Here is a 14801-nt window from a genome sequence, read left to right as displayed (position 1 = left end):
ACGAGGACAATACTGGCACACTTATCCTTACACCAAATCATCCAGTACAGTTTATAAACTGCTTCATGACTGGCACTAGTGCACAGATTTGAGGAATTTCAAGATTAGTATATATGTATATGTATATATATATATATATATAAATCCTAGTAACTGCAATAGGCATAAGCTCCCTGGCCTTTAAACACTAAGCAAAGCTGTACTGACAAAGTAAACCAAAAGATACCTGACAACAATTATTTTCAACACTTGCTAAATGTCATCATTAAAGCACTCTTGTGATTAAACAAAGCAGAAGTGAGGAAAGAAGACAAGATTGTGTTTGCGCAAAAAAACTATAACTACAATTAGTTCCAAAATTATGTATACATGTTAAATGTTGTTAGCTATTTTGTTATCAAACTTTAAATGCTGTCTTCAATTTGTTCCTCTCAACAACATCTTTTAAATTTCTCTTTTGTGTGTGTTTGTTTTTTAAGAGGTGTCTCAGCTATTTGGAACCTGAGGTTGATTTGCTTTGAGGCTTCGTAGGGCTCTTCTTGCTGCTGCAGACTTGGCGATCCGATAGCTTCTTCCAACACCTTTGAACTTTCCCTTCCCTACAACTTCCACAGTTACTCTGACCTTTCCATCATAGGTTCTTTCTGCCGGACTGTATGAGTGGCAGGGAGAAACAGGGAAAACAGAAAAAACAACAATCATATATACGAATTACAGTCAAGACAGCTGAAGTTGAATCAATTCCACAACAACTATGGTAATTTACAGCAGCAAACTATATCATCAACCTTAAAGAGTAATTTATTGCAACATCAGCTTTTGTAGAGGAAACAGTATAGTTCATTGTATGCATGAAGTGGACAGAGAAGGTGTATATATAAACCAAGGGTTGGGCAACTTGTGCTCCTCCAGATTTTGTTGGACTGCAACTCCCACCATTGACCATGCGGCTAGGACTGATGGGAGTTGCAGTCCAACAACATCCAGAGGGCCACATGTTGTCCACTGCTGATATCAACACTCATCCAATTGGTGGGGACGGGGGAGGGAATCAATTTTAACATACTTCAAAATGGAAGAAAAAAAATGTACTTGTATACTACCTCCATTGTTTCTTAATTTTGAGACCCCCCCTCCCCCCACCAGAAGAGTACGCCATTAAAATTATTAGGAGAAAATTATAAATCTACTGAATGGCGGTGCATGATTTCTGGAATAGGGGAGGGGCCAAAGCTCATTAGCAAGAGCACCTGCTTTGCATGCAGAAGGTCCTAGGTTCAATCCTTGGCATCGTTAGGTGAGGATAGAATAGGGTCCTGTTTGAAACCCTGGAGAACTGCTGCTAGTCTGCACTGACAATACTGGGTTAGATCGACCAATGGTCTGACTCTGTATAAAGGCAGCTTCCTATGTTCCTACGAATATTTTATAGAAATATGCAACAGATTAATTCTTACCTAAATTTAGCGGTCTCTGGCTCCATCTCCAGCAGCTCTCTTACTGGGGAACGGGGCACATTTGCAGAGAATTTTTCTGTGATAAAAAATGATACTTGTAACCCTCCTAACTCTAAGCAATGAATTACTGAACCTTTATTCAGAGAGCTCCTACATTACCTATTAATGGCCTCATCATTGGATAGTACACTTGCCAAACCATTTCCAGAGACATTCCACTATCCATGTAAATGGCACCAGCAAGAGATTCAAATATATCCCCCATGGCCTTTGGTACTTCTATGTCCTCTTCTTTTTCTTCATCTTCTTCAGATCTTCGGAGCTAAAAAAAAAACAGTACCAAAAAACTTGCTTTACAAAATTGTTGCAAAGTTTCATTTAAAAGCACAACTGTTCACTTAGAAGAGGTTATTTCTTTATGTCATTGGAGACAAACTTTGAACTATTTGTTCAAAGCAAGGATGGCTTAAACAAAGTTAGATTTAAATTGGCTATCAGTTTTATGCAAGCATTGATCAAAATATAGGTATCTTCCTAAAAAGAGAGGCCAATTTTTATAGCATATCACACAGCCTTGGGCATAGGTCAGTCATTCAGAATATTTCAGAGGAGCTGTGTGGAAAAACCACACACACACACACACACACACACACACGACACTGCTTATATATGCCACAGACAAAGCCAAAACTTAAAATGAAGAAAGAATCTAATAGCTTAGTTGCTGTCTACTAAATAGGTCATTATGAACCATATCTCTCTGTTCTTGCTGGCGTGTGCTGAGATTTCTTTCTTAATTCTTCAATATAAATTTGAAAAAATGAATTGACAGATTAAATAGGATTCAACACACAAAAAACAACTACTGTCTAATACCACTAACCTCAGAATCCATTCCTTGCATTTCGTTTTTTTCCATCTGAAACTGTACAAAGTCATCGATAACATGAAACAGCTCAGGAGAGACAGCTTTGAAGTATTTGTGGTAGTCATACTTCACAGCCAATGAGGCAAAGATGGTATTGTTAACGAGAGCAGATCGCAGGTCTGTTAGGACTCCTGGAGAGTGCTGCCGTGGGTCTTCATAAAGGTGCTTGGTTATGAGGTAGTCCAAAATTGCATCTCCCAGGAATTCCAACCGCTGGTAACAATCTGAACACACAAGGGTTGAGGGATGGGCGGAAAATATGTAGCAATACAGTTATTCTTTCCAGATAATCTGCATTCCTTCATGCAATGCAAGCTTAATGTAAAAAGGGATTTTTCACGTGACTTACCAGTAATGGTGTTGTAATGATAGGAGGCATGAGTAAATGCCTGAAGCAGATAAGCCTTGTTCTTAAAACTATAGCTAATTTTCTTCTCAAAGTTTTCAAAGCCAGATATAAGGTGATTTAAGGTTCTCTCAGCATCTGGATGATCAAACATACATCTTGGCGGAATCTTTAAACAGCCATATACCAAGTCTTTATATAGAGAAGACTCTTTGTTAATTAGAGAGGCAGAAATACAGTTTTCTGAAGGATGTTTCTGTTGGCTGTTAAAACAGTCTCTGTAGGAATACAGAGCACTGTCCCAATCCATTTCTTTAATAACCGGAAGCACTTTCAGCCCCAGTGAACACAGGAAAAGTTGGGCAGCTCTCTCACCACAGCTGGTCAGATAGCAGCCAAGAAGGGCTTCCACACAGTCTGCAATGCTTTTGTCAGCAATGCACTGTTCTGTATGCAAGTCATAGGAGATGGATTGTTTTCCAGCATCAATACCACAGTTTTCCTCTGATGGATTCCAGAAACCTACTACAAAGTCATCCTCTTCGACAGCCTTACTAGGGTCTAGATAGCACATTGCATCCCATGAGCTATAGTCAAAATCATCAAAATCTGAAGAAAACTGGACATTAGTCAAGGATGATTTTTTGGGTGCTTTCCATTCATAACTGTTATCGGTGGGTGAAAATGGGGAGAGGGATATTTTCTTCACAAATGCTCCAGAGCCCATTAACATATTGTCAATAAATTTGATATGCTCCTGATCATACTCCAAAAAGTCATCCTCAAAGTCAGTTTCCTCCTTCGGTACTCGCCACATTAAGTCGTCATCGTCGTCGTCATCATAATCATCATCAAGTTTTCCATTAGACATCAAACCCTCTTTTGTCTGAAAGTTGAAAAACATAAAACATGCATTTAAAATTGATAAACACTTCAGTAATTTCACAACTTTATTAAGAAAATAGCGGTGTCTTTTATTGATTACATTAGATTCAAATACATTGCGATTCATGGTGTCAAAGAACTATTTATGTTTAGGCCACGTAGCCAGGATGCTAGGTATTGGGAGGCGCTCTTTTACAGAGGCTTTGGTCTGTTCTGGAAGGTACGTGTTGGAGGACTACTGCTCCACCCCATAGCCTTTTGTGTATGGGATGCTGCTGCGTTCCATCATGTCCCCCATGCTTTTGATTTAACATCTAAATGACAGCACTGGGTGAGGCCATCTGGAGATTTGGACTTGAAGGGTCATCAGTATGCTGATGACACCCAGCTCTCACTCTAATTTCCATTGTCCAATCCTGAGAGTCAGAGAAAATTCTGAACTGGTGGCTGGGAGCCAATTTGGACTGGATGAGGGTGAATAAACCGAAGCTTGATCCAGACAAGACAGTGGTACTCTGATCAGGGGATCTGATGATCATAGGGGAAATGTGTAACCTGTTTTGCACTTCCCCATTAGCAACAGGTTAGCAGCTTAAGAAGAGTTCTGCTGGATCAGACCAAAGGGCTATCTAGTCTAGCATTCTCTTTCCACAGCGGTCAACCAGATGCCTATGGGAAAACCACAAGCAGGACATGAGTGCAATAGCTTTTTCCCACTCATGGTATTAGGAGGTGTATTGCCTCTGATACTGAAGACAACTGACAGCCATCATGACTAGTAGCCATCGATAGTCTTATCCTCCATGAATTCGTTATCCCCTTTTAAAGCCATCCAAGTTGGTGGGCATAACTACATCTTACAGGAGCAAATCCCACAGTTTAACTATGCACTGTGTGAAGAAGTACTTCTTTTGTATATCCTGAATCTCCCACTATTCAACTTGATTGGATGACTCTGGGTTCTTTTATTAGGCAAGTGGTTTTTCCTTGTCCACTTTCTCCACACCATGCATAATTTTATACACCTCCATCCTCAAAACTTGAAATTACTTACCTACTTAAGAATAAAAAAAATAAATAAAAAACAAACTTAAGAATAAAAAACAAAACTAAAGCAGCCTAAATTTGATTTGGAGTTGTACAATCCATGACAAAATAGTGCCTGCAAAACAAGATTCCTCTGTGCATTCAAATAACACAATGACCAGTATATAATTTACAGAAGAATTCTCCAAACCATATTTAAAATCATAGATACACTGTCATATCAATATTTAGCAACAAATAAGTACTTTCAATGAGAAAACAGAAATCTCTATTATCCTGGACTACTGTAATTAAATTGTGCTTAAGCAGAAAAAAATCCAGTTTTTTCACCTTAGTAAATATAGCTTGTGAGAAACCCATTTTCTCAGTATGAATGAAACCAGTTTAGATGATTGTTAAATTATATCTACATACAGATGCTAGAGCTCTATACCAAATATTTTAAGCAGGTTTGACGTTCATGTAAACAATTACTTGGATAGTACTGAAACACTGGATTGGGAATTTGATAACTTGGTAAATGCTAGGCATTTAAATGAAGGTTTTGGTTTTCAAATACAAATTATATTTGGGGGGAAATTAGAGCCAATTAGGAAACATTTTAGTCTTAATAGGTAACATTTCTGATGCTGTTCAGCCAACATATTGTTTTTTTAATTATGTTTTAGAGCAAGAACAATCTATATTCAAATCTACAAACTAAATTAAACTAACACAGAAATACTTGCTAGTAGAACCAGGCCACATCCATGCAAACTATTTCCCTGCCATTGCTCACTCTTGTTCTCAGAATGAGGAAAGAAGAGACATTATATACTTGAGATTTCAAAAAAATATTTGACAAACTCCCTCATGACTCTTGACTACAGTTAGCAGCCACTGGGTAAGAGGACAATTCCTGTTATGGATCAGTAGCTGGTTAAAGAACAGAAAGCAAAGGAAGCGTTTTCAGAATGGAGGGAACTGTACCAGGACCAGTGCTGTTTAATGTGTTCATAAAATATTTGGATTCATGGATGAACAGTGAAATAATCAGGTTTGTGGATAACACCAAATTATTCGAGATGTGAAAAGCCAAGACAACTGTGAAGAGCTCCAAAAGGATCTCTGAAATGTGCAACAAAGAAACAAATCAGTACATGCAAAGTGATGCATATATTGGGGCAATAAAATCAAGCTTCACATATACTCCGATGGGACCTGAACTGGATGCAACTATGACAAAGATATCGAGGGTCATGGTGGATAGCTCAACGATGGCATTAATGCAGACACCAGTGGCAGTAAAAGTCCATGTTTGGGATCATTAAGAAAATGACTGAAAAAAGTCATTACTATGCCTTTATGATGTAGCCATATTTGGAAGACAGTATATAGATCTGGTTGTCTCATTTCAGAAAGAACTGGGGGTGGAGCCAGAGGGTGCTAAACTTAATGCAAGATCTCTTGTCATGTGATCCCTGCATTTCCTGGGTGGTGGTAGGATTTACTCCATTCTTGGATGCCTCCTCACACCACACTGAGAAAGGAGCAACCAAAATTATTAAAGCACCTTCTGTATAAAGAAAAACTAACATATTTAAAGCTTTTTAGTTTCGCATAGAAAGAGAGGATAACTAAACAAGGGAGCACTTTGGTTTGAAAAAAGTGGATAAAGATTTTTTCTCTCCCTCATAACAAGAGAATGCAGGGTTACCCAATTAAATTGATGAAACAGATGAAAGAATGAATTTCTTTGCACAATGCCTAACTTTTTTTTTTTTTAACTTGAGTACACTGTCACACGACGTGATGGCGGCCACTCACTTGGATCAATGGAAACAGTGACAATCAATAGATATACAATCAATGCTTAGCGCTACATTTTAACCTATTAATTTATATTCTATACATTGTTCCCAGAATATGGGTGGAGGCGTTGCGAGACCTATTATTCTTTTTTTAGAAAAGTATATAAGTATTCTCTTCAAAGTGAAATTTGGATTTATTTATACAGTACTGGAAATGTTTTACTCTGCAATAAATATTCCACAGTACAAATAGTAGTTTTTTGGTGTGCCCTCTGGTGGCTTTGTAGCCAAAGTATGAATTTAAGAAAATTGATGAGTTCAAAGAAAATATTCTTTGCTCTTTCTAATCAAGATTCTGACTTTCTACAGAGGAATATCAATTATAAAGCCAAAGACCACTCCAGAATTTTTGACTGAACTGTATACAAATATTGAAAAATTAATAAAATAAGGACAGTGATGTTATCCTGTTTCATACTGTTTGCTAAGCAGCAGAAGTCTTAATCAACTTCTTTAGCAATAGACATCTGTTTATTTTTGCCAATCAGTACTCCTTACTGCACAGTGGAACAATCCATAGTAATAAAAGAGCTGTCAAGAGCTACTAGTCATGATGGCTATATATTACTTCCAGTATCGGAGACAGTATACCTCTGAATACCAGTTGCTGGGGAGCACAAGCGAGAGGATGCTATTGACTCATGTCCTGCTTGTGGGTTTCCCCCAGGCAGCTGGTTGGCCGCTGTGTGAACAGAATGCCGGACTAGTTGGACCTTTGGTCTGACTCAGCATGGCTCTTCTTATGTCCTTAAGAATCTAGGACTTGATCAAATGTTATCTGCACCAATGCTTTCAAAAAGAACTGAGTAAAGGCTTCAGAACCCCAGCATGTGTCACTATGCAGCAACAACTCAGGCAAAGCAGGACTGAAATATATGATTTCAGAGCTTTTGATTCTGCAAGAAGGTGTAACAAATTGTAGTGAGATAACAAGCCTGATACAAAGGACCATGAAAACTATGTCTTATCCTAGAAATAGGACAAGTAGAACCATTACTACAATGTGCATTTGCACAGTTAAAGCTAGTGCACCAGCTGTGCCTGTTCCTTGAGACGTCTGACTTGGCTACAGTAACACATGCCTTAGTTACATCCCGTTTGGATTACTGTAATGCTCTCTATGTGGGACTGCCTCTGAAGAGTGCTTGGAAACTTCAGCTGGTTCAAAGAGCTGCTGTCAGACTGTTGACTGGGGCTGGCTACAGGGAGCATACAACTCCCCTGTTAAAACAGCTTCGCTGGCTCCCAGTCTGTTTCCGGGCACAATTCAAAGTGCTGGTCATGTCCTATAAAGCCCTATATGGCTTGGGTCCAGGTTATCTGAAAGACTGTATTCTCCCCTATGAGCCTACCGGTGCCCTGAGATCTTCAGGGGAGGCCCTTCCCACGGTGCCTCCACCATCATAAGCTCATCTGGCAGGAATGTGGAGAGAGCCTTCTCAGTGGCTGCCCCAAGGCTCTGGAACTCCCATCCCAGGGAGGTGAGAGTGGTACCCTCCTTGGTATGCTTTTGCAGGCAGGTAAAAACTTTTTTGTTCTGGCAGGCCTTTGGGAATAGCTAGTCTGGACCTGTGAGAATATGATGGATGGATACTATGGTTTATATTTCTTGTTGTCTTTTAAAATTTTGATATTTTATATAATTTTAGTATTAATCATTATTTAATTATATGTTTAACTTTTGTATATTTCTATTTATAGGTTTTAACTGTGTAAGTTTTTAATGTTGTAAAGCTGCCTTGAGTCCCAGTATTGGGGGAAAGGCAGGATATAAATAAAAAAATATAATAATAATAAGCACAGTATCACTGAAATATCAGTCTCTGCTTATATTATTGTTTCAGCCATGTAACAGTCTATAACCCCAAAGATTCTGGAGAATGGGTAGTGAGGTATTCTAGAACTGAGAAAAGAATAGCTGCAAGAGTACAAGGTATTACTATGTTTGATAAATTTCCTTCACGGGCATATGGGTGTGTACCTTGATCATGCACATGAGCCACTACTTAACAAAAGTCATGTATGAACCAGTTATATGAATATGCATATACACACACACACACACACACACACACAAACAAACAAATACAATTTGAGTTTTCCTTTCATCTCCTTTCGAAATGGGATTGTTGAAGTCTGGTAAGTAACATTTTCATATGCTGCCACATATTTGTATACATGTATATTGTGTGTGAAGGCAGGAAACCGTAACTTGTGAGAGGAGGGGGGAGCATTCAACATCACAAGTGCATGGGGGAGGGGGGGCAACCTCAAAGTCAGAAGGGAACCCATCGCATAAGACTCACTAAAAACATCATAGGAGTTTTTTACATGCCTTTAATTCAGACACTATTACTGCCTTGGTCACCAGAAGCTAGAAGAACTGGAAGCACATTCTTTACTCGAATTTAGGTGCTGCCACCAAGGTGAAAAGGGCACCCTCTGCTATGCAGATCAGACACCGTATTTTTTTTATAAGTATTCACATATTTATTCATATAATAAAGGTGAATGTTCTTGAAGGAAAATGTGAGCATTCACAACAGTAGGCCAAAGAAAATAAACAGTATATTTTCACTGCAAGTATTTTTGCTCTTTTCCATTTTATTATTGAACCATTTTCCATAAATTGCCCTTCATAAGTCCTCCAACATCGCCTTCCTCCCTATTTTTATTAATTACAGAGATGTTTTAAGAGGAGTTAAGAAAGATGGAGTAGGCGATATTATGCTGAAGTATGATAAGAAGCAGAAGCCCCATTTTCCTATTTCACTTGTAAGAATATATTCATACACTGAGACATTTAATTTTAAATGTATTTCAGCAAAGGCTTACCATTTCATCTTTTTCCCATTTGTCTGCATTATTCTTGTCTTGGTTTACTATGTAACCAGGAGGAAGCCAGTTGACAGGTGGATCAAAAATAGATACCACCATGCGACTAGGAAGCCCTTTCTTTTTTCCAAGACGATACAAGTTACAATTGCTGACCTTTAAGAAAAAGTGTTTATCATAATCTATAAATATTCAAAAATTCTGAGAACACAAATAAAGCAGGCTTAAGCTATAAACTGAAGGCATTAAACATGATTTTGTGGGCAAATTTGCCCCTTTATATCAAAACCATAGCTTTTTGAAAAAATGCAGTCACACATTTTTTATCCCACAGTTATGTTCAGGTATGAGCTGTACCCCTCTACACATAATTTAGGTTTTTTTTAAGTTTAGTTCATGTGAAGAAAGCCCAAGAGGTATGCATCAAGCAAAGCGACTCTTCAATTAAAATATATATTCGCAAAGGAAGACATAAGTGGCCTGCAAGGTTCCCACTAGAAGAAAGTCTCAGATCTTGGAGGCTTCCGAGTATCCTATGCCATGCTGGGCCGCTGCTGGCAGAGCAGCAGGAGTGACAGAGGTTGATTTTCACCTCTCCACTTTTTAAACTTTTTTCCACTAGATAGAACCTATCTACAGGAATTGCACTGCTGGGGGTGGGGCTGGAGAGGCTACAGGATACTGTGGATCCCGGCCTCTCCCCTCCCCTCCCCCAGAACGCCCCTTTTTCCTCTCTCTGAAGTCACATTGGTGACCTCAGGAAACAGCTGCTGTGATTCCTTCTGCAGCAGCTGTGAGGGGGAGGGATCAGAACCCCAAATCCCCTTCCCCAAAGTTATAGCAGTGTCTACAATGCTGAGAGGGGGACTCTGAAAAATCCTATGGACCCTGGGATGCTCTCCCAGGGACCACAGGATTGCTCTGTCAAACAGGTAAGATTTAGGTCTTGTATTTTCTCTAATATAACAATTAATTCTTTAGGTTATTACAGTTAAGGTTAAGGGGGAATGATACAAACCATTGTTGTGCAGTGACTAGAGTGCTAAATTCAGATGAGAAATAATTTTTAGAAGTAACAGCTGAATTGAATTCTACTGGCCTGATGCATATGTAATGACAACTACTAACTTCAACACTTGCATAGTATCTTCCACAAAAACCTGCACCAGGGAGAGCTACCATGTTTCACACTGAACTAAATAAGAATAATGTTTTTGTGGAGCATAAGTCTTCCTACTTTACAGACTAGAACAATAATCATTCAGCAGTCTCCTTGGATACCTTGAACCTGGTTTTTTCATGGACAAAAAAATTTAATGGCCTTCTAAAAAGCTCTTGAGTTCGCTAGGTATATTCAGTAATTCCTTCCAAGTGATGATCAAGCTGCTTGCTTGGCTTTAGAAATTCCCGACACTTAATTTATACTAGAATTGGTCCTGTAGTATAATACATACCAACAATTAAATCCAGTGACTGAAATACTCAAGAAACGTGTTACACTGCCACTGGCATCCATTAACTTTGGATATGCCAGTGTACATAACTGCTGTTTTGTTGTTTTGTTTAAGCAGCTGTGAACTGTGGAAGTACTACTTACTTTTTTGCTTCTCATATATGAAAGGCGTCCCTCATGAGCATCAGGGTAAGTGCAAAATAAATATGTAGTGATGGCATGCTTTAAAAATGAATCACCGAGCATTTCAAGCCGCTCCAGATTAAATCCATCACTAGCATTCGAGAGAGTTAAAGCCTGAAGAATGAGACCAGGGTTTGGGCCAAGGGTTTTTGAGGAATACCCATTGGAAGGGCTTGTTACAGAATCCATTCTTTCTTTTGAAAGAATACAAACATCTGAAGCACTGGTGGTCATTGCCATTTTGAGACATCCATCTGAGGTAGATTTGTTAGCATTTCCATCAAGGTATTTATTACTCAGAGTACATTCATTGCTGGGCTTGAGCTGGTTCTCACTGTTGTATAAATTCTGAATAGGATACGAGGTAGTTGGTTGTACAGGTATTTCCTGCCTGCAGTAATTTAGCTGATTTTCTTGGCAAAAGTCTAGGTTAGCTAAGTCACAATTGCCGTTGGCAAGGTTTGTATTGTAAGAAACACCATTAACTGTTGCCAGTTCTACTGAGACATCATTTTGGAGTTTACTGGGTGACTCAATCAATGTTCTGTAGTTCACAGACATTTGGTCATGCTTATCTGCAGAAGAGGTCTTATTAGCACCTTGATGTGCAGCATTTTCAGGGACTACAATTACGCCGTGCTTAAAATAATTTTCATTCTCTGCTAGAGAGGAGCTGGGAGCAGAGATGAAGGATTTGCTGTCAATAGATTTTTTCCACCCAAAGTCCAGGTTAGGATATCTGTAAGATGAATTGATTTAAAAAATCTGATTAGTCATGTACACATACACATATATACTGAGGTCACAGGCCTATAATGCTGGAGCTTCCCATCCCACCTACCCCCACCACACACATCCTCCCCCTACTATAGTCCTACTGCAATACATTGAAAACTACTTTTGGAACACAATTTCTAAACCGGCTTGTGAATAGGAATGGAGGCACTGCTGATACAGTTAAGATGAAGGTCCTATTGCTGAAATGGTGCTAGCACCCAGTAATCTGGATGCTGGCCCCAATAACAATTTATTTGAAGGTATCAATTTATTTTGATAACTCACTGATAACTAAATGGATTTGATCCAAAGAACCGTGAGTGGAAAAAATAGTTACTAACACTGTTCTGCAAACACTTGTGCTAGTGGAAGAGCATGCACAGTGCTATAAAAGGTCAGCTGAATAATAGTCCCCATACTTGTGCAAACAGAACATCATGCCTGGATTTAGTTTCAGTTCTTGCACAACATGCTAGGAATGAAGTATAAAACAGCCCTTCTGTAAGCACGACCTCTGGATCCAAGGAGAAGCTACAAGAAGACACAACATTGGCAAAACTTCAAACAACTGTTCAACGTAATTATACAGAGGTAAAGTACAGCAAATTCAATACCTGAAATCTGTAGGGAGTGACTTAACTCCTACACCAGCATCAATGGCAGTTTGAGATCTGAGTTCCTCAGCTGTCAAAAGGCAGTGAAGACGATAAAGAATGCTAGGCAGACAAACTGCTTTTCTCCACAGTGACGCTGGAATAGGATGTATAGCGCAGAGTTCTGGCACTAGAATCTTTAATAAAGAAAAAAATCCACCTTTAAAGTCTGATATTATCTTTTAGAGTAGTAAAGCAGTACTGAACATTATAAAATGGGAAGTACACTATTACCTGCTTATTCTGCAGACTTTCCCACTTAGCTTTCCTCTTCTCAGCACTGCTTAACGGAAGAGCTTTCCCTTTCTGATTCAAATGACGAGGAGTCAAAAGATTAAGTCTAAAAACAAATGGAAAAGCCTTTTCTTTAAGATACATAGTATAGTAACTCTGCATTCCACCTAGGAAGGTGGGTGAGAGGAGAAAAGAAAAGGAAAGATTGACTTACAAGATGACGTGAGAACTAGGGATGTGGGAAACCTCTCTGAAATATTTTACTAGCCTTATAGACATTATTTTTGCTCCCCTGGAAATTCTTCCTGTGGAAATGTTTCTCCTGAGCCAGAGCCTCCAAATTCACTTTGATTTTTTTCTTTAGGCAAAACCAAATCACAACTATAGTTATTTCTTGCTTTCTGAAAAATGAGTACCAGGCACAGAAATCCTATGGGGAAGGGAGAGAGAGAAACCAAGGCAAAGGAACTGCCTTTTCATATGCCCTGCTGGGATATGATCTTTTTATTTGATCTTTTACTGCTGTTTGTTCTTTAAAAATCTTTCCCCTGCAATTACTCCCAATGGGAGGGAAATAAACTATGCCAGCTGCAGGGCTGGTATAGTTTTCCCCCTGTTCCAGGGCCATGCTGGGGGAATAGGAGGGCTTTGGATCCTGTGGATCGATAGCCTCCCCCCAGCATGCCTCCTTTTCATCTTACCCGACATCATAGTTCTGACATCAGAGACGCACCAGCTGCAGACCTTTCTACAGCTACAGGTAAGAGGCTTGTGAGGTCAGATCTCTCTCTCCCTGCGCTGCACCTCCCCCCCCCCTCCACACACTTCTCTCTCTCTCTCCCTCTCTCTCTGAAAAATCCAAAGACTCCTGGGACATCCTCCCAGGGATCACAGTACTGGGACCTAAATAGTTTTAAAAATACATCAAATGAGCAATTTTTAAATACACTAGGTAATTTGGAAACTTTAAGCAATATATTTTTAATCACCCACACAACTAAAAAAGTAGTACTTGTAAACTACTGCAAGTTTATTATGATAATTGCAGTATTAATTTGTATTGAGCTTACCTTGAAGATGTGTGGTCCACATCCAGCAATGGCTGGTTGAGATTGGTCAGGTCAAGGTTATACTTGGTTTTATAATATTCAGCAAAGGTTTCATATTCTGGGGAGGGAAATTTGCTCAATGGAGTAAGATCTGTGTAGACATCAGCAACATAGAATCGATGAGGCTGATCAAAATTTCGATACCTAAACAGAAGCAGATATTTGGGTCGCAACATTAATTGCTGTGCTGAACAAACTTTCTAACTTGTCCTGATGTTGGAACACTTTTAGGCTTAGGGTATAAGACCTAGAACGCAATTATAAGCAAGTCCAAAATAAAATATAAAATAGCTCCAGTGCAATTTATCAAAATCCTGCAATTTATCAAAGTAATCAAACAACCTATAATTCTTGGTCTGGACACAAATAGCTACTTTAGACACATCCAAAATCTTGTGCCCAGTGGAATTTGGTTTTTTTTAAAGTGCAGACACTCTCTCCCTTATATCAAATTACATTTGAAATCTCCTCCCTTTCAAAATCAATCTGCTACATAGTATTGGGGGAGGAGGTATTCTGCTTATAGCACAAAGTACAAAACCACCATGGGAGTACAGGATTAATTGCATAGCTCCTGAATATTGTGTTTCTGTTGAAACAGGAAGCAAAGATTATCTAAGAAAAAAAAGATGCATTATAGGTTTAAAAGCATAACTAGAATCCAACATATTTTAGCTTTTATTCCTGTTTAAGTCCCATTATAATAATTAAACCAGAATCCTCCTTGCTTCTTTATGTTTAAACTACTTAAAATATTCCATGTTATTATTCCTTTTGTTTCATTAGTTTTTCTTGCCTATGCTAGCAGTGATGCCAATATTCTCCATGCTGCTATCTCATTGCAGGCTTTTAAGAAGGCCTTGAAAACATATTATTTTACCTTGACCTTCTCTTGATACGACTGCTGTTGCTGCTGCTGGTTTTATTTTCAGCTTTTATTGTTATTTTACTGCTATTTTATTGTATGTTTTTATCACTTTTAATATTTTAACTGTTTTTATGTATTTTATTGCTGTGAGCTGCCTTGGGAGGGCTTCTTCCCTG

At 38.8% G+C, this 14801-nt stretch overlaps 1 protein-coding gene across 5 annotated transcripts in view; it reads right to left on the bottom strand.

The window, feature by feature from the left end:
* Window positions 1-325: 325 nt before the first annotated feature.
* Window positions 326-14801, bottom strand: part of DICER1 (dicer 1, ribonuclease III) — a 61958-nt gene continuing 47482 nt past the window's right edge. For all 5 annotated transcript variants that reach the window (XM_084839789.1, XM_084839800.1, XM_084839821.1 and 2 more), the window contains 10 exons: window positions 13719-13901; window positions 12649-12754; window positions 12376-12551; window positions 10946-11723; window positions 9349-9504; window positions 2735-3617; window positions 2341-2609; window positions 1617-1779; window positions 1458-1533; window positions 326-652 (listed from right to left, as the gene is read on the bottom strand). In XM_084839789.1, coding sequence (XP_084695915.1) covers window positions 487-652; window positions 1458-1533; window positions 1617-1779; window positions 2341-2609; window positions 2735-3617; window positions 9349-9504; window positions 10946-11723; window positions 12376-12551; window positions 12649-12754; window positions 13719-13901 — 2956 coding nt within the window. In that variant the 3' untranslated portion in view covers window positions 326-486. The remainder of the gene's footprint in view (window positions 653-1457; window positions 1534-1616; window positions 1780-2340; window positions 2610-2734; window positions 3618-9348; window positions 9505-10945; window positions 11724-12375; window positions 12552-12648; window positions 12755-13718; window positions 13902-14801) is intronic.

This window comes from Heloderma suspectum, chromosome 1 (genome assembly GCF_057233095.1).
Source record: "Heloderma suspectum isolate Gila_16-S chromosome 1, 16-S_ref, whole genome shotgun sequence".
NCBI classification, from domain to species: Eukaryota; Metazoa; Chordata; class Lepidosauria; order Squamata; family Helodermatidae; genus Heloderma; species Heloderma suspectum.
The sequence above is the reverse complement of the archived record's forward strand: the minus strand, read 5'-3'. Positions and strand labels throughout refer to the sequence as shown.